This window comes from Cucurbita pepo, chromosome 7 (assembly GCF_057944985.1).
Source record: "Cucurbita pepo subsp. pepo isolate OVF chromosome 7, ASM5794498v1, whole genome shotgun sequence".
Classification (NCBI taxonomy): Eukaryota; Viridiplantae; Streptophyta; class Magnoliopsida; order Cucurbitales; family Cucurbitaceae; genus Cucurbita; species Cucurbita pepo.
This window is the reverse complement of record NC_141804.1, coordinates 1,833,772-1,861,317: the sequence shown is the minus strand read 5'-3', so window position 1 is coordinate 1,861,317 and position 27,546 is coordinate 1,833,772. Positions and strand designations below refer to the sequence as shown.

At 39.2% G+C, this 27,546-nt stretch overlaps 6 protein-coding genes across 11 annotated transcripts; 4 read left to right on the top strand and 2 right to left on the bottom strand.

The window, feature by feature from the left end:
• Window positions 1-1,867: 1,867 nt before the first annotated feature.
• Window positions 1,868-4,020, bottom strand: LOC111798298 (Core-2/I-branching beta-1,6-N-acetylglucosaminyltransferase family protein). Its single transcript, XM_023681358.2, has one exon. The coding sequence runs from the start codon at window positions 3,573-3,575 to the stop codon at window positions 2,355-2,357; it is 1,221 nt and encodes a 406-aa protein (XP_023537126.2). The 5' UTR covers window positions 3,576-4,020; the 3' UTR covers window positions 1,868-2,354.
• A 786-nt stretch (window positions 4,021-4,806) lies between these two features.
• LOC111799066 (histone acetyltransferase) lies at window positions 4,807-6,616 on the top strand. The gene is made up of 4 exons (XM_023682461.2): window positions 4,807-5,163; window positions 5,247-5,361; window positions 5,437-5,551; window positions 5,623-6,616. The coding sequence occupies exons 1-4, from the start codon at window positions 5,063-5,065 to the stop codon at window positions 6,267-6,269; spliced, it is 978 nt and encodes a 325-aa protein (XP_023538229.2). The 5' UTR covers window positions 4,807-5,062; the 3' UTR covers window positions 6,270-6,616.
• A 4,908-nt stretch (window positions 6,617-11,524) lies between these two features.
• LOC111798067 (G-type lectin S-receptor-like serine/threonine-protein kinase SD2-5) lies at window positions 11,525-14,553 on the top strand. Its single transcript, XM_023681021.2, has one exon. The coding sequence runs from the start codon at window positions 12,026-12,028 to the stop codon at window positions 14,471-14,473; it is 2,448 nt and encodes an 815-aa protein (XP_023536789.2). The 5' UTR covers window positions 11,525-12,025; the 3' UTR covers window positions 14,474-14,553.
• A 599-nt stretch (window positions 14,554-15,152) lies between these two features.
• On the top strand, window positions 15,153-17,469 carry LOC147791583 (uncharacterized). The gene is made up of 2 exons (XM_087125782.1): window positions 15,153-15,287; window positions 15,358-17,469. Exon 2 carries the CDS (start codon window positions 15,432-15,434, stop codon window positions 17,118-17,120), a length of 1,689 nt encoding a protein of 562 aa, XP_086981908.1. The 5' UTR covers window positions 15,153-15,287; window positions 15,358-15,431; the 3' UTR covers window positions 17,121-17,469.
• A 931-nt stretch (window positions 17,470-18,400) lies between these two features.
• APX6 (ascorbate peroxidase 6) lies at window positions 18,401-22,862 on the top strand. 6 transcript variants are annotated; one of them, XM_087125290.1, is made up of 10 exons: window positions 18,401-18,596; window positions 18,929-19,035; window positions 19,247-19,374; window positions 19,592-19,662; window positions 19,745-19,787; window positions 19,886-19,982; window positions 20,800-20,883; window positions 21,542-21,663; window positions 22,189-22,255; window positions 22,436-22,862. In XM_087125290.1, the coding sequence occupies exons 1-10, from the start codon at window positions 18,480-18,482 to the stop codon at window positions 22,533-22,535; spliced, it is 936 nt and encodes a 311-aa protein (XP_086981416.1). In that variant the 5' UTR covers window positions 18,401-18,479; the 3' UTR covers window positions 22,536-22,862. The 6 variants fall into 6 exon arrangements, with proteins under 6 accessions (XP_086981416.1, XP_023538617.2, XP_023538616.2 ...); XM_023682849.2 differs by having other exon boundaries at window positions 18,403-18,596; window positions 19,244-19,374; XM_023682848.2 differs by having other exon boundaries at window positions 18,405-18,657; window positions 18,924-19,035.
• A 930-nt stretch (window positions 22,863-23,792) lies between these two features.
• Window positions 23,793-27,456, bottom strand: LOC111798844 (EIN3-binding F-box protein 1). Its single transcript, XM_023682189.2, has 2 exons — window positions 27,187-27,456; window positions 23,793-26,510 (listed from the first exon to the last, which is right to left on the bottom strand). The coding sequence occupies exons 1-2, from the start codon at window positions 27,209-27,211 to the stop codon at window positions 24,592-24,594; spliced, it is 1,944 nt and encodes a 647-aa protein (XP_023537957.2). The 5' UTR covers window positions 27,212-27,456; the 3' UTR covers window positions 23,793-24,591.
• Between the last annotated feature and the right edge of the window lie 90 nt (window positions 27,457-27,546).

The window sequence follows — 27,546 nt, the reverse complement described above, 5'->3', positions numbered from 1 at the left end:
TTTCCTTGGCCAAGAGATTGGGATCTTTTCTCACGTGATATGCGCGTGCCTGTGGAATGGTGTGGACTGGGCCGGGCTTTTCTTTCTTGAGCTTCTGCGATGTATGGGCTTTTTTCTTTACCAGCCCAATCAATTTGGGCCCAAGTAATTACGGCCTTTTTTCTTTCCCAGCCCAATCAATTATGGCGGAAAAGAACTTGCGCATGCCGAACTCACGTGCGGACATATTTATAATCGAGAGAGAAATTATGGGCCAAGGCCCAAGGGTGATGAATATAGACGGGTAAGGTAGGCCCAAATGACAATAATACAGGTGTCGGTGGGGTCCACTATCTCTCCAATTGAAAGTCCAAAGCCACCTACCCTCCTAATCACCCAATGCCCCTCCCCCTATGGTGCCCACGTGGACTTCACAAGCTTAGGTCTCTTTCCCCGCCCTCATGTGACCCCTCTATCACAATATCCCTTATTTAGTTACATTATATCATATCTCATTGACACATTCTTTTATTTTTGTCACATATCGCTCTTTAATTTCTTGTTACATTTTATCGATTTCATTATACGATTCTCTTTTATTTTTGTCACGTGAATCTGTTGCTCAACTAGTTACATAACGTTGAAAAGCATTCCAAACATCAGTTATTGTGATGTCCCATATTGGTTGGGGAGGAGACAAAACACCCTTTATAAGGGAGTGAAAACCTTCCCCTAGCAGACGCGTTTTAAAGCCTTGAGGGAAAGTCAAAAGAGGACAATATCTGCTAGCTGTGAGCCTGGTTGTTTCAAATGGTATCAGAGCCAGACACCGAACGATGTGCCAGTAAGGACTCTGGCCCCAAAGGAGGTGGATTTGGTGGGGGTCCCACATCGAATTGGAGAAAGGAACGAGTGTTAGCAAGGACGCTGGGTCCCAAAGGGGGTGGACTGTGATGTCTCACATTGGTTGGTGAGGAGAACAAAACACCCTCCCTCTATAAGGGAGTGGAAAGCCCAAAAGAGGACAATATCTGCTAGTGGTGGGCATGGGTTGTTACAAATGGTATCAGAGCCAGACATCGGACGATGGTGGGCATGGGTTGTTACAAATGGTATCAGAGCCAGACATCGGACGATGTGCCAGCTTTCTCGCTGTTCCCTGAAGGGGGTAGACATGAGGCGGTGTGCGAGTAAAGACTCTGGGTCCCAAAGGGGTGGATTTGGTGGGGTCTCACATCGAATTGGAGAAAGGAACAAAGTGCGAGCGAGGACGCTGGGCCTCGAAGGGGGTGGATCGTGATGTCCCATGTTGGTTGGTGAGGAGAACAAAACACCCTTTGAAAACCTCAAAAGAAGACAATATCTACTAGCGATGGGTCTGGGTCGATTTGGTATGGATTTGATATGAATAATTAGTCGACAACAAAAAGAAAGAGATCAGAGAAGAGGGACATGAAGGTCCAACCCACACGCCCACTCCATCTCTATCCTCATCTTCCTTCTTTGTGTCCCTCTCAATGCCACCCCTTTTCCCGACTCATCTCCATCTCGCTTCTTCCATAAATGCCTCTCCCATTTCTTCTCTTCCTTTTAACTCAATTCAAAAATGGAGCTTCAACTTGGCCTCTCTCTGCCCCTTCACCACCACCCCCTCCATGGCGCTCCCACAAACTGCATCAAACATCCACGCGTCACAAACGAGCTGCCCAACACTTCGCCTTTGCTATCATGGAATGATAAGCCTAAGGACGAAGACGACCCTGATCGTCCACAACAGACATGCTCTTGCACCTTTCAAATGTAAGTCCATAGATACCATATTTGACATTTTATTATACTCAAATATTCATAACGTTAAAAGTCTTATGATATAGCAGAGATGAAGATAAGAACCACGGAGTCGGATGGCCACCAATTGGGTCATGGAGGAAGAAGGTCCTTGACCAGCTACCTCACCCGCCACAGACGGTGGAGAATCGCCGTCCGATAACATCATAGCACGTAACCAAAATGGTGGACCAAACTTAGGATGGGATAACTTGAAACATAAGTATCGTTATAGACATAAAACATATGTACCTCGTTTAAAATATTTTAATTTTTAAAAGTTTCATTATTACTCTTAATACCATAGTTCATATTTATATGTAACGGTTGTCTATTTTCAACTATACACTATCTTAATTTTGACACGCTCGCTCACGACAAGTCTTGAAAAAGCTCGATCTCGACATGCATATACAAAACCTAGAGTTAATTTGTAAGTTCAAAAAAAAAAAAAAAAAAAAAAAAAAAACATTGGGTTTGTTTGTCCCGAATTATCCTTAAAAAGACCAAAAAAAAAAAAAAAAAATAATTTTGTGTATATATTTTCATCAATCTTTAAAGATGACGTCGCTGGATATGTTCATCAACGGCTGGAGCGTATCGGCGGAGAATTTCCTAGCAAAGAGGAACGTATGCCGGCGGTAATGTTTAGCGGCGGAGGAAGACGACGAACTACGGCGGCCGGAGGTTTTATTTCTCGTTCTGATTCTCATTTCAATGCCGCGGCCGCCGTCGCCGTCGCCGTATCTGAGGCGGGACATTCTCAGAGAACGTATGAGATTGGGTGTGACGTCAGATTTGTCGTACGTGCGAGGGTGGCCATCGAAACTCCCATTCCAGTCCACGTGTGTTAGTGTAGCTGGAATAAGTCCTCGGTGGTCCCACATGCTGAGTAAGGTGGGGAAATAATTCTCCTCCGGATAACACGTGTCCCACCGCACGCATGGTAAGTCAAACTTTGACCAAACTTTCTTATCTCTCACCACAGTCCGCGCGTGCCGACGCGTGAGGACCCAAAACTGTGACCCAATTCGTAAATCCTCCAATTTAACAACGGGAAGCATCGCGTCGGGACCACGCGCCGCCCATCTGTCGTAGGCACCGATTTCATTTTTGAGAACCTCGATGAAGCTCTTCTTGGAGTGGATTAGCGTTTTGTAAGTGAAATTGAAGGAATGAAGAGGGATGCAAGAGGGGGAGAGAAGGGCAAACATGGAATTAGAAGAATCATGCAGCAGCGCGTGGGCGAGAAGGCGGCGGGCGGCGGCGGTTAGAGAAGGGGTGAATCTCTGAGTGGGTTTCGATGGGATGACACGGTGGGAAAACACGCCGGAGAAAGGCGGGTCATATTCTCGGGTCGGGTCAGCGTGGATGTAAACATTGTAAAGATCCGGGGGGATGTTTTTGAAGAACAGTTCCCAAAGAGGAGCAAAAGGGAGAGGGGAATTCGTGAGAAACATGAAAGCCAATTTCCGGGTTGGTGATGGGGTCGGGTCGACCCGGGAGGCAAGTGGGAACAACAAATCATCCTCCTCTGGCGGCGGCGTAGGCGGAGGCGGAGGCGGAGGCGGCGGAGAAGGGATTTGGAAGAGGGTAATTTTGCGGTGGGTCTTAGGCATGTAAAGTGACTGCAAGGGGAAAATGAAAGGATGGTCGGAATTTTGGACGGAATTAATGGCGGTGGGGCTGTTAACGGTAAAGAGAACGGCTAAAGGCAAGCAAAGAAGCAGAGCACAGATCAGAGAAATTGGGCTCGCGGCGGACATCATGGCGGGTTGTTGCAGACTGCGCCGGCGACTGATAAAGATAAAGCGACGGATTTGGTGGAGTGGTGGAGCAGTTGGAATTGGAAACGAGGATAAATCAAGTTGCAAAATGGACGGCTAGGATTGAAGGGGTTATCAATCCAAATCAATTACCGATTTAAAGCAATAAAATTCAAACCAAAAAAGAAAAAAAAAAAAGAAAAAGAAATACTTGTTTGGTTTTTGAGTGGTGGAGCCCACGTGGCAATCATGCAGGGGACCTGATCTGACGGATGAGGATGAGTCGGGTTCGAATGTGATGGGGATGAATGATTGGTTGAAAAGTTGTTCTGCGTTGTGTTTTACCGCACTGAATTATTTCTCATTATAAGCTCCAAATTTCATGGGTTTATTAATTTTAAAGATTCCTAATTCCCACTTTTAATGTTACTTTTGGACTATGATAAACATTATTCATAGATTCTTTTTTAATTTGAATTAACAATAAAATTAATTAACATTATTCATAGGCACTGAGTGGTGTGGCAGCGAGGATGCTAGTCCACAAAGAGGTGAATTGTGAGATCCCACGTTGGTTGGTTAGAGTGGAGAACGAAACATTCCTTATAAGGGTGTGGAAACCTCTGCATCATACGCGTTTTAAAAGATCATGAGGTTGTCGGCTACGTAACATAACAAAACAAACAATATCTGTTAGCGGTGTGCTTAGGGTAGCTAAATCTATTGTAAATACACCATATCAATAAAGGTACCACAACAATAGACCCTCGTTCAAAAAAAGTAATATTTGTCGGAGTTGGTGAAACAATTTCACTTTGGGACCCAGTTTGGAAGCAAAATGTTGATAAAAATGATTGCTTTTTGGGGTTAGTGAATTTGGGAGAGGTCTAATCTTGGCCATTGCAAGTGATTTGGAAGAAAAAAAAATGATTTTTAGTCCCTACCCATTAAACTTTTGCATATTTCAATCCTTATCCAAACATAAAATTTAAAACTTTATCGAAGATACAATGTCTTAATGGTCGATCTGAAAAACCGTGCGCTGAAGATTGTTAGGAGAGAGAAAGAATGATCATGAGTTTATAAATAAGGAATACATCTTCATTTGTACGAGACATTTAGTGGGATAGCAATCTTATGCTCAAAGTAGACAATATCATACCACTGTAGAAATCCGTGATTCGTAAGATACTGAGTGTTTGGCATTTGAGGTTGGGGTTAGTTTGGGCCACCGACGGTGACAATATCATGAGAGTTCCCCCAGGGCTACATGAATGGTCAGGGCTCATGGGGCTAGGTAATACCCTCTGTCAAATAATTGAGTCTTTCAACACACCAACACACCACACTGTTGAAGAACAAGACCAGCCCCTTCTTCTTCCTTGAATCTTGGAATTCCAGACATTTTGTTGTCTTCAAGGGATTTTTTTCACTCAAAAACCCCATAGCTGAGCTGAGCTGAGCTGAGCTAAACTCTCCTTGTCTTGAAGATGCCAAGACCAGGCTCGAGGCCTTACGAGTGTGTGCGAAGAGCTTGGCACAGTGATAGGCACCAACCCATCAGAGGTTCACTCATTCAAGAGATTTTCAGGTCTCTTCTCTGTTTTTGCTCATCATTTTCGTTTGAATCTCTGTTGGGTTGTTCTTGATTTGTCTTGTCGTTTGTTCTGTTAGGGTTATGCATCAGATTCATAGCTCCAACACTAAAAAAAACAAAGAATGGCAAGAGATTCTTCCTGTTGTTGTTCTCAAAGCTGAAGAAATCTTATACTCCAAAGCCATTTCTGAGGTTTTCACCTTTAATCTCACTTGTTCATAGCTATGATCTGTTTAAACTTGATATCATTTCGTTTGTTCATGATAGGCTGAATACATTGAGTTTAATACCCTTCGGGACCGCTTAGTGGATGCTGTTAATACCATATTACGCCTTGATGATACCACAGAAACTGGAGAGTTTCTTCAGCCTTGCATTGAAGGTAGCTACAAAACTTGCTTGTTGAATCCTCTTTTTTGGGGGTTTTTGTGTTGAATTTTGTTTCCCTTTCAGCTGCTCTTAATTTAGGCTGCACTCCTAGAAAAGCTTCTAGAAGCCAAAGACATAAGAACTCCACAAACTATCTCAGTTCTAGGCATCATGAGTTGTCTCCTCCTCCCATTGTAATGAAGAATTCAAGCTGTGCTCCTTATTTTTGGAGTTTGGTTAAACCTATGGCCAATGCTCTGCCATCAAGCAGGTTCTCGGTCTATCCGTTGTGTTATAACGATGATGTTCGCTTGAAACGACAGCGTTCTAGCTTCGAAATCGCTCGTGAACCGATTTCTATGTGTGTGGACTCTCGAAATGGAGGTGTTATGGAGAAAACTAGTGGCTTTGATACAATGGCTGCAGCAATTGGGAACCAATGTGAGGATGGTTGTGATCTAGCGCTGCGGTTAGGCCGCCCCTTCTTAGCTTCGAGCTCGAGATATCCTGAGCTTAAAGTTGGTTCGAGGTGTTCACTAGAGGAAACAAAATCTGATGATTGTTCCCCAATGGTGGTCAATGAATATAGTCCATCATGGGAGCAAAGACTCGATAGCGAATGCGTCGATGCAGAGACAACGAGAAAACGAAAGGCAAATTTTAGTCATTCTTTGAAGGGAAGTCACCAATGTTGGTTCCCTAAGCTTCGTTCCAACCGGTTCATTGGCTGAATCTTTTTCGAGCCGAATTGCGGTCGAAAGAAAGCTAACCCGGGCGTCGTTTAGGATTGATGGTTAGGTTGGTTGGAGCCATGGAGGTTAGTGTGTGTGTGGAAATGGGGGACAGAGAAGCATTGACCCAATGAGCTTAGCTATCATGTTTTTGGAGCAATGTGGTTTATCTGTGTTGTCTTTGGGAAAGGGCTGAATGGATCATTGAATGTTTGGTGACATTAGTTCTTTGTGGGGTCAAATAGGATAATTCTTGTTTTATGTTTGTTAAGACCGACAAAGCTGGCTGCTTTTAGCTCACCTTGTTCTATCAATTTAGAATTGTCGGTTTTGGCCGGTTACGTATCGCTATTAATCTTATGATTTTTAAAACACGTTTATTAGGGAGAGATTGCTACACCCTTATAACGAATGTTCCGTTCTCCTCTCTAACCGATGTAGGATCTCACAATTCACCCTTTTTGGGGTCTAGTGTCTTCACTAGCACACCGCCCTATATCTGGTTCTGATATCATTTATTACAATCTAAACTCACTACTAGCAGATATTGTCTGTTTTGACCCGTTACGTATCGTTGTTAGTCTAACGGTTTTAAAACGTGTTTATTAGAGAGAAATTTCTACACCCTTATAACGAATGTTTCGTTTCTCTTTCCAACTGATGTGGGATCTCACAATCCACCCCTTGGGGGTCCAGTGTCCTCGCTGACACATCACTCAATGTCTGACTCTTATATTATTTGTAACAGTCCAAGCTCACTACTAGTAGATATTCTCCATTTTTGCTCGTTACGTAGCGTCGTCAGCCTCACAATTTGAAAACGCGTCTACTAGGGAGAGGTTTCCACACCCTTATAAAAAATGGTTCGTTCTCTCCTTCAACCAATGTTAGATCTCACATCAGCTGCGTGAAAATCAAATTTGGCGGACAATTCAAATTTATGATTTAGCCTTGAGTCATGTTTGACAAAAAGTGTTTTAGAAAACGTGAGCGAGGAAAATGCGTCCGAAACCGTTTGAAATAAAGCAATGGTTTAAGCTAAATAAAAGTAAATAAAAAAACAACCCCAATTTGAAATAAAACCATGTTTGAGACATTTTAGTTATTTTAGTTATGACAGTAGTAGACATGATTTTTGGTAAACAGTGGTACACTAGCCTATTAACGTGATATGAATAGTATAGACCTAACTACACATGAAATCAAGTAAAAGAGGTTTGGAACGAGCATAATTATGAATATCACGCATTTGACAAGTATAATCGGAACATCCAACACATAGCCACAGACAACACCTTAGATAACTACGACCGCGACACGTGCCATTGATGGAACGTGAAGAAGCGGTTTGGGCTAAGGCCCACAATTTCGGGGTTCTAAAAGTTGAGAACCCATATCCACCGGCGGCTCACTCCACAGCCACCGCGTACCGGCAGCTGCTCAAGAGTTTCAAGCGGCGTTTGCTGTCCCATTCAGTCGACGCAACTCCGACAGTCCGTGAAGGTTGCAGCTACAAGAAAAAAGATTTTTAATTTTTAATTTTTAATTTAAATTGACTTCAAAATTTAAAAATATAAAATATGTCTATTAATTTTGCTAAATTTTAATTTAATTATGCAACGGAAGTATATTTTAAATTAATTTATTATTCCATAATATATGTCACTTAGATTTAAAATTATATAAATATGTCATAAGCTAACTTATTCTTAATTAATGAAATCAACATTAGGCAAAGAGTATCCTCTTTGTTTAATTTTCCCCTGTTTTATAATTAATTTTAATTAATAATTTTTAACTTTTTTTTTTATTAATAATATATTTACAATTACTCTCTTTAAAAAAATATTCTTAAAATTTTTAAAGTAGCATTAACGTCTTTTACTTGTATAGAAAAAAATTCAAAATTTTTTTTACTGTAAATATATGAACGAAACTGTTTATCAACATCTCATAGATTATCTACAAACATCTGAATGTTACTTTGGAAAGTTCACAAATATTTTTTTAAACGTAGTACTAACCGTAAATATATTTTTTTAAAAGGTTTTAATGAAAATTTCAAAAACTTAAAAGGGTAATTTTAAAACAAAATATTATTGGTTTTCATTCAAAATTAAGTATTTTTAGACAGTTTAAGGGTATTTTTATTAATTTAGCTTTAAAAATATCATACCAACGATTTTTATGACAATATATGATTATGCAATGAAAATCGCGTTGGTCATTGCATAGTTTTATATGACAGAACGTACAATTGAATTAATAATGAAAAAATTTCCGTTAAATTATTTCTAAAATATATTACCGTTAAATTATTAAACGGAAAAAAAAGTCATATAAATATAATAATGAATTAACTAAAGGAAAAGAAATGGTTTGAAACGAATCGTTTTGATAAGAAATTTAAATGAATTGAAATGCTGTTCGCTTTCAAAATAATACCTAATGCCTATTTTATGCGAAAGTTGATGGATTTTTCAAACTCTGCTCCCACTTTCAAATGAGTGTTTGAATGAACAAATGTTTTTATTTTATTTTATTAATATTATGCTTTGCTTTTTTTCTTCATTTTTTTTTTTTTAACTTTAATTAAGAATAATATTATATTCTTAACTGTGAGCTTTGGTTGTTACAAATGGTATCAGATGTTGCAATGCACTGATCAGAAGAGGGCTAGACCATCTCTATAGGGTCGGAGTAAGGTGGATTTGAGCTGTTATAAATGGGGTCAGAGCTAGTCATCAGACGGAAGGATGCACTAATCAGAGTAGGGTAGGCCCTCTACATCAAGTTGAAGTAGAGCGAGCTTCGGTTGTTACAAATGATATCAGGATTAGTTACGGTTTCTTTATTAAATAATTTGAAAAAAATATTAATAAATTAAAATGTGTTTATCATTATTTAAAATATATAAAAATACATTATTATTATTCTTATTACATTAATTTAGTATAGCATGTCTTCTCACTAATTCTTTTAAAATTTAATTAAATTAGAACCACAAAGATTTTGTTGCTCGTAAATTAAAAACATTTCGTTATAAAATGTTTCAATAAAAATAGCAAAAAAATATTTTTAGATTATATTTTGAATATTTAATTCTTATTTTAATTTGCTCATAATATCTATTTAAAATGTTGTTTGATTGGAATAATAAATGAATGTTTTTATGATTTTGTTCCATGTGATAAATTATTTTGTGATTGCCACGTGGCCGAAATGCATTTTAAAAATTAATATTTAAATTAAACTTATCAATATTTTAAATCCAAGGTGGACTTTAGTGTGCTGTCCTAATTAATGGGGTGATGAAATTATTTAGTTGCATTGTCTCTTAAATTATTTAAATAATTTTATTGTTTTTTCTTTTCTATTTTGTATTGCAAAAGCTTTAATAAGAAAATATTAAATTATGTATTTAATTTCTTTTTAGTTTTTTTTAAATTTAAAAATAATTATAAATTTAGATTATTGGTACGACATGTTCATTTAATACATCTTTATTGATTTGAAAATAAAGAATTAAATAAAATAATGGATATTGTAATAAAGTTGTTTTATGATAAAATAAATTAAAAAATAATTTTAAATTGAATGATTATATATATATAGACGATATTAAATTGACACGTTAATTAGTTCAACTTACGTTTTTAATATTATGGTAAAATATTTACGATAACTCAATTTTATTAACTAAAAATATATTTACATTTATTAAATATTTATATTTTGGATTTTATAATGTAATATAATTATTGATGCTTTCAAAAAATTCAATTAATTCGAATTTATCATTAATTTTAAAATATATAATTTTGCTTACTATACAATTATATATACATTCATTTTATTTTTTTAATTCCATAATTAATGTTTTTATTATTTATTATCAAAAAAATCTTCAAAAGTAATTTTCTAAGATATATATTAAAATTAAGCGGTAAATTTTAATTAAAGGTAAGAAATACAATAATAATAATAATAATAATAATAATAATAATAATAATAATAATAATAATAATACTCTTATTTTGTTTGTATTAAGTGATGATGACGTAAGTATGTAGGTTGCTAACAATAATATCTTTGTTCAAATTATATAATTTGAATCTTGTACTCTATTATAACATAGTGTTAGGTAAGACTCTTCTATCTTTTTTTTTTATCTAATCCAAATTTCACTTTAAATCTTAATTATTTTATATTTTAAGACTTTCCTATTATACCCTTTTTGTTCGTGAATGTTACCAACTAGTTCATAGAATTAGAACATTTTTCTCGAGTATGCTTTGAAATTATCCACCTTGCACTACCCCTCCCGAGTATATACTTCAATAGGAATTAAACAAGGGTAGATTGATATAATAGAAATCTCTATATAATGTCCACCTGTAAAGTCGTCAATAAAATTGACGACTTACCCAACTTACCCATTTAGTGACTTTAGCATTGGACGTTTCAAAAATAGGGTACTATCAAGTTGGGTGAATTCAATAATAATAAACTCGTGTTGACATTCCAGCCTTGGTTACTGTAATGACCCAAGCCCACCACTAGCAGATATTGTCAATTTTGGGCTTTCCATTTTCGGGTTCCACTCATCCTTCAAGTGTGTTAAGAGTTAGGTTCGATAGGACCAGGAAGAGAAGGGGTTTTTAAAATGTGTAGGGTAGGGAAAGGTTTCCACACCCTTATGCTTCATTCTTCTCCCTAACCGACGTGGGATCTCACTCATAATCCACGCCCTTTCGGGGCCCAACGTCCTTGCTGGCATATTGCTTCGTGTCCACTCCCCTTCTAGGTGTAGCCTCTTCGCTGGCAAATCGCCCGGTGTTTGGCTCTATATCATTTGTAATGACTCAACCCCAACGCTAGCGGATATTGTTCTCTTTGGACTTTTCCTTTCGGGATTCTCTTCAAAAAATTTAAAACGCGTGCCGGAAAGGAGAGGTTCACACACCCTTAAGAATGTATCGTTCTCCTCCACAACTGATGTGAGATGTCGCGGTTAATTTCTCATGGAGTAACGAGTAAGATTCATAAGCAAAAGACTTCCATTGACTTAGACTACATGGGTGAAAGATGGGTCCAAAAAAAAAAAAAAAAATAGGAAAAAAAGGCATTTTGTGAGGAAGGACCTGATAAAGAGGGGTCGAAGATTTAAAAAAATCCTGACAGCTCAGCAATGGCAGGCTATGAGGTTGAGTTAGTTGACATGTTTGAACACCCACCACTACCTTCCTACCTCGCATTTATTATTCCCAATTTCCCATTTACTTTCTTTCTTACAATCCGACGAAATTTTGAACGCCTTTCATCCTAATCTCGGTTGCCCCTTCCCCCAATTCAGTGCTTTACTCTGTTGTTCTTCACTCAAATTAACAACCCATTTCCAAGATTCTCCAACTAACACCAATCGTTTCTTGGGATTTGGTCCATTTCTTGTACAAACTTGGAATTTGGTGGTGATTTTTATATGGGTTTAATGGATTTTCTGTTCTACATATACCCTTTTCTTTCTTTAATCCAATTCGTCGCGGTTGGTTGGCCGCTACCTGCTTTCTGGATTGCTTGTTCCCCGGTTTCTAACATTTCTAAACTAGTTTGCTTCAACTTCATCGTTTCAGATCGCTTCTAATTTCTGAATCCGCTGAGAGAATTTGAGTTTAAGCTTGAATTTCTGTGTTCTTCGTTTCTTCTAGGATTCTTCTGGTTTAGGTAGTTTCATCTGGGTTTGATTCGGAGAAGGGATGGGAACGAGCGGTTTTGGTAGTGGTTTTCCGGTCATTGTATGGTTGACTGTTCTTCTCCGTCGGTTTGGGCCTTGCTCCGGTGGTTTACAGAGCGTGGGGCAGATTTCTCCCGGGCTTCAAGGAACTCAGATGAACTGGGTCGATCACGACGGGGTGTTTCTTCGATCTAACAACTCTGAATTCGGGTTTGGATTCACTAATCCAGGGGAAGTAACGCAGTATTTTCTAGCAATCATTCACTTAAGCAGCCGGAAAATCGTCTGGACTGCGAATCAGCTCTCTCCGGTTTCGACTTCTGATAAATTCGTGTTTGAAGAGGAAGGTAATGTGGTTTTATACAAGGAAAACAATGTGGTTTGGTCGACGAACACGATGAACAGAGGAGTCTCTGTTCTTGCGTTAATGGATTCTGGAAACTTGGCTTTGCTTGGAAATGATAGCTCGGTGATTTGGGAGAGTTTCGCCCATCCGACTGATACTCTTTTGTCGAATCAGGGTTTCGTTGAGGGTATGCGGCTTGTAAGTAAGCCCGATCAGAATAATTTAACCTATGTTCTTGAATTGAAATCTGGAGATATGATTTTATCTGCAGGATTCAAATCCCCACAGCCGTATTGGTCAATGAGTAAAGAGAATCGCAAAACGATCAACAAAGATGGTGGCTCTGTAATCTCTGCAACACTCACAGCAAACTCGTGGAATTTCCATGGCGGAAATAACGTTTTACTCTGGCAATTTGCTTTCTCCACTAATACTGACGCAAACGCTACATGGATTGCTGTTCTTGGCAGCGATGGATTCATCTCGTTTTATAAACTTCAAATGAGTGGATCTGGTGAGGCTTCCTCTCTTCGAATTCCTGAAGATCCTTGTGGAACACCTCAACCATGTGGTCCGAATTTCATTTGTTATAGTGAAAATAAATGCCTCTGTCCTTCGATTCTTGGCTCGCAACCGAATTGTCAGACGGGAATCGCTGCGCCATGTGACCAATCGATTGAATCTACAGAGCTCGTGGAATCTCATGATAAGATTGGTTACTTCGCACTCGAATTCTTGCAGCCGTCTGTCAAAACAGATTTGGAGAATTGCAAATCCTCTTGTAGAACTAATTGTTCTTGTATTGCTCTGTTTTATCATAGTTCCGGGGATTGTTTCTTGCTTGATCAAATCGGTGGATTTCAAAACCCTAAGAATTCCGAGTTCGTTTCGTTCATCAAACTGTCGAGAAATCGCGAAAACGACGGAAATGGAAGCGCTGAAAAGAAGCCAATCGCTGCGATTCTAGGTATTGCCATCGCGACTTTGATCATCATTTCTGGTCTGATTTACATCGGAATTCGCTACGTTAGAAAGAAGAACAAATCTCCAGAAGCTCCACAAGAGAGCTCAGAAGAAGAAAATTTCCTAGAAGGTCTTTCCGGAGCTCCGATTCGTTACAGCTACAAGGATCTTCAAACTGCTACAGATAATTTCTTGGTGAAACTCGGACAAGGCGGATTTGGCTCAGTTTACAGAGGAGTATTACCAGATGGAACTCGTTTGGCCGTGAAGAAACTCGAAGGAATCGGCCAAGGAAAAAAGGAATTCCGAGCCGAAGTCGGCATAATCGGCAGCATTCATCACATCCATTTGGTCAGATTGAAAGGCTTCTGCGCCGAAGGAACTCATCGCCTTCTTGCTTACGAGTTCATGGCGAATGGATCACTTGACAAATGGATTTTCAGGAAGAACAGAGAAGATTTCTCGCTTGATTGGGATACGAGATTCAACATAGCCGTGGGCACAGCCAAGGGTTTAGCGTACCTTCATGAGGACTGCGATGCCAAGATCGTCCATTGTGATATCAAGCCAGAGAACGTCTTATTAGACGACCATTTCCAAGCCAAAGTCTCGGATTTCGGGTTAGCTAAGCTGATGAACCGCGAACAAAGCCATGTGTTCACCACATTGAGAGGAACCAGAGGCTATCTCGCACCGGAATGGATAACGAACTACGCGATTTCAGAGAAGAGCGATGTTTATAGCTACGGAATGGTGTTGCTAGAAATCATCGGCGGGAGGAAGAATTACGACCCGACGGCGAGCTCGGAGAAATCGCATTTCCCGACGTATGCTTTTAAGATGATGGAAGAAGGGAAATTGAGAGCTGTTCTTGATGCTAAGTTGAACATAAATGAAAATGATGAGAGGGTGTTCGTAGCTATTAAGGTTGCGCTGTGGTGCGTGCAGGAGGATATGCAGTTGAGGCCATCGATGGCGAGAGTGGTGCAAATGCTTGAAGGGGTTAGCGCTGTGCCCCAGCCACCGACTTCGTCGCCTCTGGGTTCTCGGCTGTTTTCTGGGTTTTTGAAGTCGAGTAGCGAGGAGTGGACTTCGTCGGGGCCATCCGATTGCAATAGCGATGCGTATCTTTCGTCGGTGCAGCTATCTGGTCCAAGATAGCGAGCACGTCGCTGGCTCGTACACTAGCATTTGTATAAACTTACACTTAATTTGGAGTTTAGGAGTTTTGGTCTGTCACAATTTAGTGCAACTTATTTTAGTTTGAATTAGTTATGGAATATATGATATTTGTAATCTTCCAGAATATATTAGTTAAAAAATATATCTTAGATATTGTAATTAGTTGAATTTGAATAGCAGTACATTTTATTTTATTATCAGGATTTAGTTAGTTTATATTTTCTTGGTAGATATTATTTAGTATCTTGTATCCTATTTAAAGTCGTGAATATCAACGAAGATTGAACATTTTGATCCCAATTCTTTTTCTAATTCTTAAATCGGTATTCTTTCGTTGAGTAATAATATTTTCATATCTATGCACACTATTGAGGGGTAGATATTGCGTCAGTTGGTATCAGAGCCAAGTTGGTACGGTTTGATATTATTACTCAACGAGATGAATAGTGGGAGTGCTTCTATGGGTGTAGCTATGGAGAAGCTGGTTGGCAATAACTATAGTTATTGGAAGTTATGCATGGAAGCTTATCTACAAGGGCAAGATTTATGGGATTTAATTGAAGGTGATGACACAGAAATTCCAGCCGATACTCCACAAAATGCAAAATTACGTCAACAATGGAAGATCAAGTGCGGAAAAGCCTTATTTACCTTGCGAACTTTGATTAGCAAGGAGTATATTGATCATGTTCGTGATTTAAAGTCACCAAAGCAAGTATGGGATGCACTTCAAAAGTTGTTCACTAAGAAAAATACCGCTCGACTGCAATTTCTAGAGAATGAACTAGCTATGGTAACTCAAGGTAATTTTTCTGTTGAAGAATATTTTTTGAAAGTGAAAAATCTGTGTTCTGAAATTTCAGAATTAGATGCTGAGGAGCCAGTGAGTGAGGCTCGATTACGGCGTTATCTTATTCGTGGATTACGAAAAGAGTTTATGCCCTTTGTTTCCTCAATACAAGGGTGGGCAAATCAACCTACGGTAATTGAATTGGAGAATCTTCTTTCCAATCAGGAAGCCTTGATTAAGCAAATGACTAGCAGCAACGAGTTTTCCCCAAATTTAGAAGGTGTGTTGTATGTCAAAGATCAAAGCAGACAGAATTTTCACTCAAGGCCTTCATCTAGCAATGAGAATCAATTCAGAAGTGACGAGTCGTCAAAGAAGCCATTTAAAGCTTGTTACAGGTGTGGAAAACCAGGCCACTTTAAACGAGATTGTCAGGCGAAAGTGGTGTGTGATCATTGCGGAAAGCCAGGCCATATTAAACCAAATTGTCGAGTCAAGATGCAGGAATCAGAAGCAAATGCGGTACATGAAAATAAAAGTTCTCCAGATCCAATTTGGGAATATTGCTTAACCACTGAGGTTCTTGACCAGCCAACAAACGTGACTTCAGCCGTATATCAAGATGATGTCTCTACAGGTGATCAAAATTATAATTCCACTACTTACGCTTCTGAGTTTAATTCTCTCCAAATTTCGCATCTGGACTCTCTCTTTTTCTCCGATTTCAATTCTATTGCCCCTGATGACCCTTCTGTTTACTCCACGGCCTTGGATTTGAGATTCGACGAAAATGAAGTTGTCGAGCTAACGTTTGACGATCTTGACGGTCTTTACCTCCCCTCTGAGGCTGACGATTTTCTCATCTTGGAGAATTTGGATCAAACTACCAATTCGCAGGATTCGGCTACTGATGCTCCGCCCCAGTCTGACCCAGAAATAGCTGCACTGCTTGATGATGATGATTTATCACGATTTGGTTCTGATGTTGAGGACTTGGAGGAAGATTTCGTAGTTCAGGTAAATTTATGTGAAGAAGGGGAGGATGGTTCAATGGATAATAAGTTTAGTGTGGCTAAGGATTTTGAGAAGGCGACAGGAAGCCAGAATATTGTTAATAACAAATCTTTTGGCGACGACATTTTTGAGGATGCAGATGTTGACCATGTGGAGGATGATGTTGACCATGTGGAGGATGATGTTGATAAGCCACGAACTCGACAGCTTTTAGATGATCGATTTGATACCCTCTTAAGTCAGGACTATGCATCTAGTGACAACGGTGACAGTGCTTATGATGAGCATGATGGTTGGGTAGTTGAAGAAGATGAGTCCCTTGCTCAAAAGCTAAAGCATGCCCTTGATGATCATAGTAAGGATGCCTTGGACCTTGACCAAGGATATAAAGCTCCTGCAAATATTTTGGGTGGACTTTACGTGGACTCAAATGGTGAAGGAGCTTTTATAGTTGTTGAAGCCTCAAAGTTTAAGACCATTGGAGAGAAGACTATTTTGAGACCGGAACTGTCAAATGCTCTCAAAATTAGATCTTTTCAGAAGATTACCCGATTGAATCGCTGTGATGTGGAACTTATTAAGAAGGAAATCATTCAACATGATCTGTCAATGTCTTATTCAGGTGGTGGCATGCCTAAGAAGTCCATAAGCAAGCCTAATTGGAAGAAATTCTTCGTAGATTATTTTGTTCGAGAGAACGTGTTAACGCAGGATGTTGAATTGCAGGAAATACATACTAATGAGCAAGTTGCAGACATATTTACTAAGGCACTTGCCAAAGTGAAGTTTGAAGTTTTTCGTAGAAGCTCTCGGAGTTATTGAGAAATAAGTTTGCACTGAGGGAGGCTGTCACAATTTAGTGCAACTTATTTTAGTTTGAATTAGTTATGGAATATATGATATTCGTAATCTTCCAGAATATATTAGTTAGAAAATATATCTTAGATATCGTAATCAGTTGAATTTGAATAGCAGTACATTTTATTTTATTATCAGGATTTAGTTAGTTTATATTTTCTTGGTAGATATTATTTAGTATCTTGTATCCTATTTAAAGGTCGTGAATATCAATGAAGATTGAACATTTTGATCCCAATTCTTTTTCTAATTCTTAAATCGGTATTCTTTCGTTGAGTAATAATATTTTCATATCTATGCACACTATTGAGGGGTAGATATTGCGTCATGGTAGTGATTAAAATTTGTAGTTTTGTAAAGCCAACTTGGGTAGTGATTTATATAACGTGAATCAATGAATTATTGAATGAAATCGTTGCATTGTCGGTTGAGGATTGTTGGGAGAGGAGTTGATCATCAGTAAACAAGTAAGAAAATACCTCTTGAGTAAACCGAGGATTGTTGGGAGAGGAGTTGATCATCAGTAAACAAGTAAGAAAATACCTCTTGAGTAAACCAAAAGCAAAATCATGAGAGCAAGTATCATACTGTAATGACACTTGTCCTCGGGCTTTCCCTTTCGAACTTCCCCTTCAAGGCTTTAAAATGCGTCTACCAGGGGAGGTTTCCACACCCTTATAAATGGTGTTTTGTTCTCCTCCCCAACCAATATGGGACATCACAATCCACCTTCGAGGCCCAACGTCCTTACTGGCACACCGCCTCGTATCTATCCCCTTTGGGGAACAGCGAGAAAGCTGACACATCGTTCGGTGTCTGGCTCTGATACTATTTGTAACGGCCCAGATCCACCGCTAGCACATATTGTCCTCTTTGGGCTTCCCCTTAAGGCTTTAAAACGCGTCTACCAGGAGGAGGTTTCCACACCCTTATAAATGGTGTTTTGTTCTCCTCCCCAACTAGGACATCACACGTACCGTTATGGAGGCTCATGATTCTGAACATGGTATCAGATCAATTTCCTTGTATAGATTCATGATTCCTAACATAGTATCAGAACCGGACCGGGGTTAAACTGAAATTTCACAAGATCGAGAAGCATTAGGTCTCGTAGTTTGGTGACGTGACTCGTAGTCTAATTTCACCTATGATATGATTAGTAATTTTAGGTCATTATTCTAATTGGTTTTTTTTTGGAGCCATAATCTATTATCTACCGCCAATTTTGGACGATTCGGTATCGGCTACTAGTGGACCAGTGGAACTATAGAAATGGGTCGAACTTAAATCTACGGTAACCGGTCCATTTCACCCACTCGTGAGATGACTTCCACCTTCTCCTACCTGCCGCCGTGCAACGACGCCGCCGCCGCCGTCTCCTCGTCATCTCTCAGACACTATCTCAAGCCAAAAGTTCCCGCGCTATCGTCACCTTCGACGGTACCATTTCGCTCTAAAACTGCCATCAATTGTTCTCCCCCCGCTCATGCCGATGCTTCTGGTATAACACCACATATCTACTTTCTTCTTCTTATTTGAGAAGCCTTTGAGATGCAGTGTTTTCAGTTCAATCTTCGGAACTTGAATTTGACTTATGTTATCGATCCTGTGTGTATTTTCAATCGTCTGAACGAATTGGTTTTTGGCTGAAATCGAGACCTGTATTGTGCATCGTGCAATGGCAACTGAATCTTACTACTCGCAGAACTAGTTGTTGTTATCTTTATATCTTTAATTTGAACCCTAAATATGCTGTTTGAATGACAGTTCAGACCGATTTCTGCTTTCTGAAGAAGAGGGAATTTGTCTTTTCTGCCGCGCTGCCATTTCTTCTTATTTTGCATGAATCCGTGGAAGGCTTTAGAGCTGAGGCGGCAGAGTAAGATGGAGGATGGAGCTATTGCTTACGATTAATTTGAAGTATTGAGTATATAGCTTTCTGTATTATTATTGACTCTAATATTAACGAGAATTCATGAAGGATCTGAATCATCTACCTTCATCAATCAACACTATATATTCCATTTATCTTTAGGTCTTAGAAGATGGATTATGAACCCAATTCTGTTTATTTTCTTTCTGGGCAGAAGATTGGATAGAAGTGAAGATGAACGGATAAGAGAAGAAGTAAGAAAGGTAGTAACCAAAGTCCGGGCTCCTGGTCTGCTTCGTCTGGTGTTTCACGATGCTGGAACCTTTGAAATGAACGATAATTCAGGTTAATTTCATTGGCTCCTTTCATTATCCGAACTCATAGACAGATTTTTAATTCTGAGACAACATTGGATATGTGGTGAACTGTGATCTTTTGTTTGAATCAAACTTGAATTTTATGAGGTTACACAGGCTATGATGTCCCCTTCTGTTGATATGTTTGTTGTTTTAAAGTTTTCAATATGATCATCATTTTAGCAAGCCATATCATTCTTATGTAGGTGGTATGAATGGGTCTATCATTCACGAACTTAATAGACCTGAAAACAAAGGTCTCAAGAAGTCAGTTAAGGTGATTTTTTCTTTTTGTTGGGCCCTGGTGTTTTATGAGTCTCTTTCCTAGCGAGCTTATCTGAGGTCGTGTTGTTCTCTAGATTCTTGAAGAAGTGAAGAGTAAACTGGATTTAATAAGACCAGGTATATCTGCTCTCTATCTTTCCATTACTATTTGAAGGGAGATAAAAGGTACTGACCAGTAACGAGGCTAACTTGTTAGCAAATTGGGTTTTGAATAGTATCTTGGGCAGACTTAATAGCAGTGGCTGGCGCTGAAGCAGTTTCAATATGTGGAGGTCCAATTATTGCTGTTGAGTTGGGTAGATTAGACTTGGGGTAAGACGAAGCTGGCTGTTTTCCTTGTTATATGAGGAGCCATAGACTTTAACCCAAGCCGTTAATCAATATTTTCCTTGAGATACAATTTGTTTACTTTTGTCTCTTTGCTTTTATTTTTCCACGAGCTTTATTTGTTAGGATCGCACAACAACTCACACACTCTCTAGATAAATCACAAAGAACAGGAGAGAGAAATGTAAGAAAGAATATTAGCTAAAGGTTTTGCAGTGATGACTTCAGATATGTACCGATAGAATATAGAGAATGAGAAAAGTACATCGTCTAAATATATATATATATATATATATATATATAGTTTCAGTTTACTATATATAAATATCTACCGTATATGTCTTACACAGCTTTTTACTATAAATAGTCGTTTAGTATGTATAACAATTGAATAAACTATATCCAACATTATTTATGCCCAAGAATGGTTCGTTTGGTTCTCTGGATTGTAATCGGTTTATTCTCACCATTTTAGCTTTTTCATTGACCTGTATGCACATGGGAGAGTTTCGACGAATGAGAACCTCTCTCTTTAATATTCAACTGATTGTTTCGGTGTCTAATTCTAAAAGGTTCCCTCACTATGTCCACACTTTCTCTTTTAACCCTGTTTCCTGCCAATTCTACCTTATGCTAACCTGCTTTCTAACCTAGTTTTATCCCCATGTGCGGTAGACCATTCTAGCTAACTAATTTCCCGTGCTCCTACTATCATTATTGTCTTTTTTTTCATCATACAAGTAGAAATTGGGTAGGAGGTTTGTTCATGACAATTTTAGCTGTGTTTTCTGTATCCAATTAGGAAGCCAGATCCTGAAGGTAAACTTCCTGAAGAATCCTTGGATGCTGTTGGACTGAAGCAAATCTTCAGCAAAAAAGGATTTGCGTGAGTGCATCTGCTAACTAACTGTTTTTCTATTTGGTATTTATTTTCATTTGCATCTTTTCTTCTTGGCTAATACATTCTAAGTAATTGTGTTGCTCTCTTTCATATAATTATTTCCTACCGTGGCGACTTGATAATAGTTTCAAAGTTATTATCTGGATTCCTTTTCGGCTACACAAGGCAGCGAATGAGTCAAGTCCATTATTAAAATGGACATTTAGTCATGGGAAATACTGCCTCTGCATTTGATTGTATGATACATTCCTTTTAAATATGTTGTCCAATCTTGTTATTTATGAAAACCAACTGCCTCCCACGCCCAAACCCAAGCCCAAGCCCACCGCTAGCAGATATTGTCCTCTCTGGGCTTTCTCTTTCGGGCTTCCCCTCAAGGTTTTTAAAATGTCTCTGCTAGAGAGGGAGAGGTTTTCACTCTTATAAAAAATGCTTCGTCTTCTCCTCTCTTCCCCAACTGATGTGGGATCTCACAGTTGAAAATGACGGTGGCACTCTAGAAATCTGCCCATTATCAGTCACATCCTTCACCTCAGGCCTAAAAGTGCAAATTCCAGATAATTCATAATAGATTGAATTTACCTCTACAGTGACTTCTGCAAGATTAAAGAAGGAAATTTATGGATGCTGTTTTTCGTTGCAGAACACGAGAACTAGTTGCTCTATCGGGAGCCCATACTATTGGTGGCAAAGGTTTTGGAAGCCCTGTTGTTTTTGATAATGCATATTTCAAAATCCTTTTGGAGAAGCCATGGTCATCTAAGGGTAATCAATCTCATAACAATGTGTTCATACTTCTGATGTTTGAATTGAATCAAGCCTCAATTGCAAACCATTGGCTACATGACTCACTGCCTTCATTCCTTCTCAAATCCTCATTATTTAGTATGCCTTTAAATCAAATTTAATGCTGAACTGCTAGATAAGACCAGTGGTTTTAGAACCCACATTTTGAAAAGTTCTGTTAGGTTCTTATTAGCCGTCGGCGACTTTTTCTTCTTTTACTTCAAAATGGGTTCCGAAACTCCGGTTCAGGAGTTTACCTCTTTCTTTCCTGTTCTGTCTCATTCTTCTTTCGTCTTGAAAAGCTGCTAATGAATGGTCTCTCCCTTTACGGGGTAAATAAGTTCAATCAAGTTCAGGATCAAGAGCAGTTCCAGAATAAATAGGTTACGGAGATGAATTAAGTATTAGTTGTTAGTTTTACCATCGATCAATAATGCCTGCCATTTCCTTGAATTGGTTAATACATATTTCCACTCAGATCTAATTTTACTTTTTTAATTTTAGGTGGTATGTCCAGTATGATAGGGCTGCCTTCTGATCGTGCTCTTGCTGATGATGATGAATGCTTGAGGTTCTTCTCTTTCATTCAAATCTTTACTAGTTTCACCATAATTTCTCTGCACCACTGTAATTGAGTAAGAATTACATTAATGGGTTCAATTTGTTGAACTAAAGTAGAAAAGTCCTAAAGATTTAAGAGATAGACAGAAAATTAGCTGATTAACTGAAGTAATTTACTTTGAACTCATAGATGGATCAAAGAGTATGCCAACAATCAGAATGTGTTCTTCGAAGATTTCCAGAATGCTTATATCAAGCTAGTGAATTCTGGTGCGAAGTGGAAAAGCTAGCAAACACCTATACAACAATTATACACACTGGAAATCAAGGTCTAACTGCTTTATATAATTGGATATGGCATTGGCTTCGACGATGACTTAGACACTTGTTATCTGCTTGATCCATTGCTGGTGGGATTTAACTGCGAGACAAAGCAAGAGTTGCGATGAAGATAAAGCTTGAAGTGCCTTATGCACTCGTCAACATCCAAGTACCCTCTGAAGCTTTATCTTTTGTTGGCCCAAATTTTGGCCTTGAAGCATTTTATATCTTATCATGAAGACAATATTATAATCTCCCGCAATTCATTGAAGTTTCAAATGATTGAAGATTTAATATTTTCATGTGTATTAATGTAATGGTGCTTACAAAGCAGTTGTGCGCTCACAACAGTAATGAACGGAATTACACAAAGAGACACCAAGATGTTTACGTAGTTAGGAGAGAAATTCAACAAATGTACTCACAACACCAATGAACGGAATTACACATAGAGATACCAAGATATTTACGTGGTTCGGAGAGAAAAGTTCTCCTACATCCACGGGTAGCAACCAATCACTAATCAAACAAAGTGTTACAAGTGAATGCCTCCCTATCACACTACACAGTCACTCACCCTTCTCCCTACCCAAGGTTATATATGCTAAGCCGTTGTATCTTTCTCTTGCTTGCTTATATAACGTCTCTTCCCAAAATCTCTCTTTCTAAAATCTCTCTCTCCTCGTTTTCTAAAACCTTCTTTTAAAAAATCGAGGTCTCTTTCTAAAATCTTTCTCTCCTCGTTTTCTAAAACCTTCTTTTAAAATCGAGGCTAGAGGCTCGATCATACGTCGCTTGGCCGTAGGCGACGCAAGAACAAATTGGCTTAAGCTCACTTGTCGCTGAAAAGTGAGTGCCGCACAATCGCTAGTCCGCGCCTTCGAAAGCGCGAATTGTGTCAAGTGCTCACCCAACAAATACAATGTGACTTCCAAAACTTTTCTAAATTTTGAATATGGTATGACTAAATTTAATTCAAATAACCAAATCAAATCTAAACTTATGACAATCTCCGCCTTGTCATTGTCATCGTAATTTGGAGTTTGGAGATCATGGAACGTTCATGATAGTTCCAGCCTTTGAGATACCACAGGTAAAAACTTTTTACAATCCTGGACTGCGCCATGTGTTCATACTCATTTTGATCTTGAATTTTGGAGCTAACAATTTACAGAAATGAAAACCAATGCCAAATATATCATTCCATTGCACGGATCACTTGCAGATAATACTCAAAGAAAGTTCTTATTTATTAATAATACTGGATATGAAACTTACAGGTTGCATCACAAAGGATAACGGCCAATCTACCAGTCATTACATACTTGGTTGCAAAAGGGCTTGAAAAACACTTGGTACCTGAAAAACCAAGGCCTCGGTATGAACTAAAAAACAATCCCTTGCGGGGACAAGAAGATTGTGGTGGCAGACTTGTATAACCCGCTGCCACTACCGAGACCCTGTGAGAGGGAAAGGCACCAAATATTGGAACTGCTAGAAGCAACCAGGAAGATGATTCGACTAGTCGAGATCATAAACCTACCCCTTTGTGGAAAACACAAACCCAAACATTACATAAACAGACACGAGGAGGAACCGAAACATGGCTGGGGAATTAGCACACCTGAGATAATCCTAACCGTGTCGTATGCACGACACGAGCTGGACAAAAAACCAGGATACGAACTACCCGTATTACACAGAAGCTAATAACCTTGGATCCAGAAAGTGGAAAGCTCAGGGAAGGATGGTCATCAATCAAAGTGGAGACATCTCATGTGAGAGCCAAAACACAAAAAAACAGACCCCATACATGGAAGATCTGTAAAAAATAGAGAGAATGACCATATTCCCTGGAAAATGGAACCAAGGAGATTAGATGACGAAGACCCATACCCATGGACCCAAAAACTACAGTCTACTGATAAATCCTTTACGATTTTTAAGCTACCTTCTTGGATGGACGATTTCTCCATTTGTTACGACTTTTTTGCTAAATCTGGAATATAGTTGTCATGCTCCTGCTCAGTAAAGGATGTCACAACGATGGAGCTGAGCTAAAAGCAGCTCGATACTCCTGGTGCTGATTGAGTTGCAGTTCCGAAGATTCAAGCCTAAAAGGGAGTCACCCAATTTCATAAGAGCAAACAAGCTCTTGTCAGTTAAGGCAGAACACCCAAACACAGAAAGGATCTGCAGGTTGAACTGGTTAGCTTGAGCAAGGGCTGCAACCCCAAAATCAGTGATGCGACATTTGGAAACGTCGAGATCATTGAGCAGTGGACAGTTCTCTGCAATTGCCACCAAGCTCGAATCGGTGACCTTTGAACAACCATCAACATTGAGCACTTCAAGAGTCCAACCATGAAGCTTGGTCAAGGATGAAATAACTTTGTCAGTCAGATTCACACAGCCACTCAAATTGACATTCACCAATCCTGCCTCACAGTTCTTAAGCAATGGCAATAGACCAGAATCTGAAATACCACTGAGCCCAGATAAATTCACGTGCTGAAGCTGGGGGCACAGCTTGCTCAAAAGAGTTAAGCTTACATTACCAAACCCAGGGCAGTTGCAGATGGATAATGACTGCAGCGACTTGCACGGGGTCGTAGAAGGCAAGTTCAGGCTCAAATCCTTGATCCCTAAGCAGTTTACTAGAGAAAGTGCCTTCAGCTTTGCACCACAGTTTAAGATGGTACCAAATAAACCCAATTGGGTTATCCTGTGGCACTCTTCTAATTGTAAGTTCTCGATGGATAAGGCAGCCTGAGTGAAAGAGACCATGCCCTTGTCCGATAAAAACGAACACTTGCGCAAGCAGAATTTTTTCAAGTTTGGGCATCCCTTTGCAATGGATTGTAGCCCTACGTCAGTCACACCATGGCAAGATGCAAGTGTAAATGATTTCAACTTTTGCAAACCATGACCATTGCCCATGACCCAAAATCCCTTCTCAGTAACATTTGTGAGGCCAGTGAGCATAAGGTCTGTAACTGCCCTTCCATAATGTCCGATGACAGCAAGCGACATATCGGTGACATTTAGACCCTGAAGCTTCACCTTGTTTAAGGTATCAGCGGTAGATAAGAACAAGCTTGCTAGTCCTTGATCCCCGATAAGTGGGCAGTCTCTAATCGAAATAGACTTCAAATTGGAACAATATTGCCCAAGAGCTTGAAGGCCTTCATTGCCAATGTTTGCACAAGACTCGATTGTTATATCAGTCAGATTAGGGCAGTTTTTTGCAAGTTCCAGCAAAGCCTTGTTTGAAATTCCAGGACATTGACATAAATCAAGCTTCTCTAGGAATTGACATCCCTTGGCAATTTCAATCAGACCTTCATCTCCTACAGAAGACAAATTCCACAAAGAAATAGCTTTAAGTGAAGGACATCCACGAGCAACAGCCTTAAGGCCAATGTTGGAAACCTTTGAGCCATGAATGCCACCACGAATTGATAGCTTGCCCAAGCCACCGCAACTAGCAGTTCCTACTGCTATCGCAGCTAGTCTTATATCTGTTGCCTTCTCCCCTTCCAAGTTTCGTGATAGATGTCCATCATTCTCAACCTTGTAATCTGTCTCATTTACAGTCGCAACATTCTCGGGCCTCAAATTTTCAGAAGCACTGTAAAACTCATTTCCACTAATGTTGCTTAAAAGCATGAGCCAGCGTTTAGAAACGCAAGCACAGAGGCTCCTCGTTTCTCTATCAGGCAGGCGCCTGAAGACCTCGAAGAGACACTCATCTGGAAGGATTTCAATAGATGTCTTCTTCTTTTTGAGTATTTCTCCACTAGGCACAAATGATTCAGTAGCTCGAGACCTCTTGCGAAGAGGATAATAAACATCCACCTGACGACCAAGGGACAAAAAGAGACTAGTATCCTTGGGGTTCTGATAGATCGGTGCCCCAGAGAAAAAATCCTCACTCTCTGTGACTGCAAGAACAAGAGGAAAAAGAAATTAGCTGATACATCCAAACACGTTCGCAACTTTAGAGACTATACAACCTTAACAAATCACACCACAAATTTCATACTCAATGATCGTTTGAGTATTATTACATAAATAACACCAAAAAGAAAACAATAAAAACCTACTAGAACACAGAACAAATTATCATCCTTCTACTTCATAAAACCACTTGGTCTTTTACTGATATTAGAAATTACAGCAACATACAGAGGATACCATTCCTAAATCTAGAATCAGATCATCATCAAAGACACAGCTAACGTTCTAGGATAGAGCTCACAACCACGACTCTTTTCCACAAACATCAAAGTTCATGAGATTCGACGCTGTTAAGTCTTGAAACAGTTGATCTAAAACCGTATACCTCTAGAATCTACAAGTTACCGCAGAGCAACATCAAAATACATAACCTAAAGACCTAAATCTCCAAATCACCAAACACCTCCAAACCTAAGATCCAATCAACTACCAATATCAAGAGGACATACATAAACGATCTGACAAATCACAGCAGATAAAGATCGTAGTTCGCACAAAACACTAAAAAAAAAGAGGGAAACTACAACTTATCATCTAAAACCAATCAAAATCAAGATATCAAACAGAAAAATAAACGATCCAGAGTCAAAGAAACCTTACGAGTAAAACCAAAGATCTTAGCCATGGATACGGCTTGACGAAACCGAAAAACTCGACTGTCGGCAGCACGCCACCAAAAAACCCTCCAAAGAGAGGAAAAAAAAGAGAGCGAAGAAAGGTGAAGACGGCGATCACCAAGCTTTGACGTGGGAAGAGCTGATGCATGAGACAGATGAAAGGCAAGAGGACATGGAAACCCTATCAAGATAGGGAAAAAATGAAGAAGAAGAAGAAGATGAAGAAGGTAAGAGGAAAATGAAAGGTACCGAATGAATCAAAACGAGTCTTATTGACTATTGAGAATTGAGAAAAGGGTTTCAATACATGCGGATACACGCTAACAAAACCCACATGCATTGT

Coding starts and splice junctions, on each gene's coding strand:
- LOC111798298 (XM_023681358.2), bottom strand. CDS start 3,575: ATGATGTCCGCCGCGAGCCCAATTTCTCTGATCTGTGCTCTGCTTCTT.
- LOC111799066 (XM_023682461.2), top strand. CDS start 5,063: ATGCCAAGACCAGGCTCGAGGCCTTACGAGTGTGTGCGAAGAGCTTGG. Junction 5,164..5,246: donor CTCATTCAAGAGATTTTCAG/GTCTCTTCTCTG, acceptor TTGTTCTGTTAG/GGTTATGCATCAGATTCATA. Junction 5,362..5,436: donor ACTCCAAAGCCATTTCTGAG/GTTTTCACCTTT, acceptor TGTTCATGATAG/GCTGAATACATTGAGTTTAA.
- LOC111798067 (XM_023681021.2), top strand. CDS start 12,026: ATGGGAACGAGCGGTTTTGGTAGTGGTTTTCCGGTCATTGTATGGTTG.
- LOC147791583 (XM_087125782.1), top strand. CDS start 15,432: ATGCCCTTTGTTTCCTCAATACAAGGGTGGGCAAATCAACCTACGGTA.
- APX6 (XM_023682847.2), top strand. CDS start 18,480: ATGACTTCCACCTTCTCCTACCTGCCGCCGTGCAACGACGCCGCCGCC. Junction 19,375..19,591: donor TGAAATGAACGATAATTCAG/GTTAATTTCATT, acceptor ATTCTTATGTAG/GTGGTATGAATGGGTCTATC. Junction 22,256..22,435: donor GATGATGATGAATGCTTGAG/GTTCTTCTCTTT, acceptor TTGAACTCATAG/ATGGATCAAAGAGTATGCCA.
- LOC111798844 (XM_023682189.2), bottom strand. CDS start 27,211: ATGGCTAAGATCTTTGGTTTTACTC. Junction 26,511..27,186: donor TAAGATCTTTGGTTTTACTC/GTAAGGTTTCTT, acceptor TTGTTCTTGCAG/TCACAGAGAGTGAGGATTTT.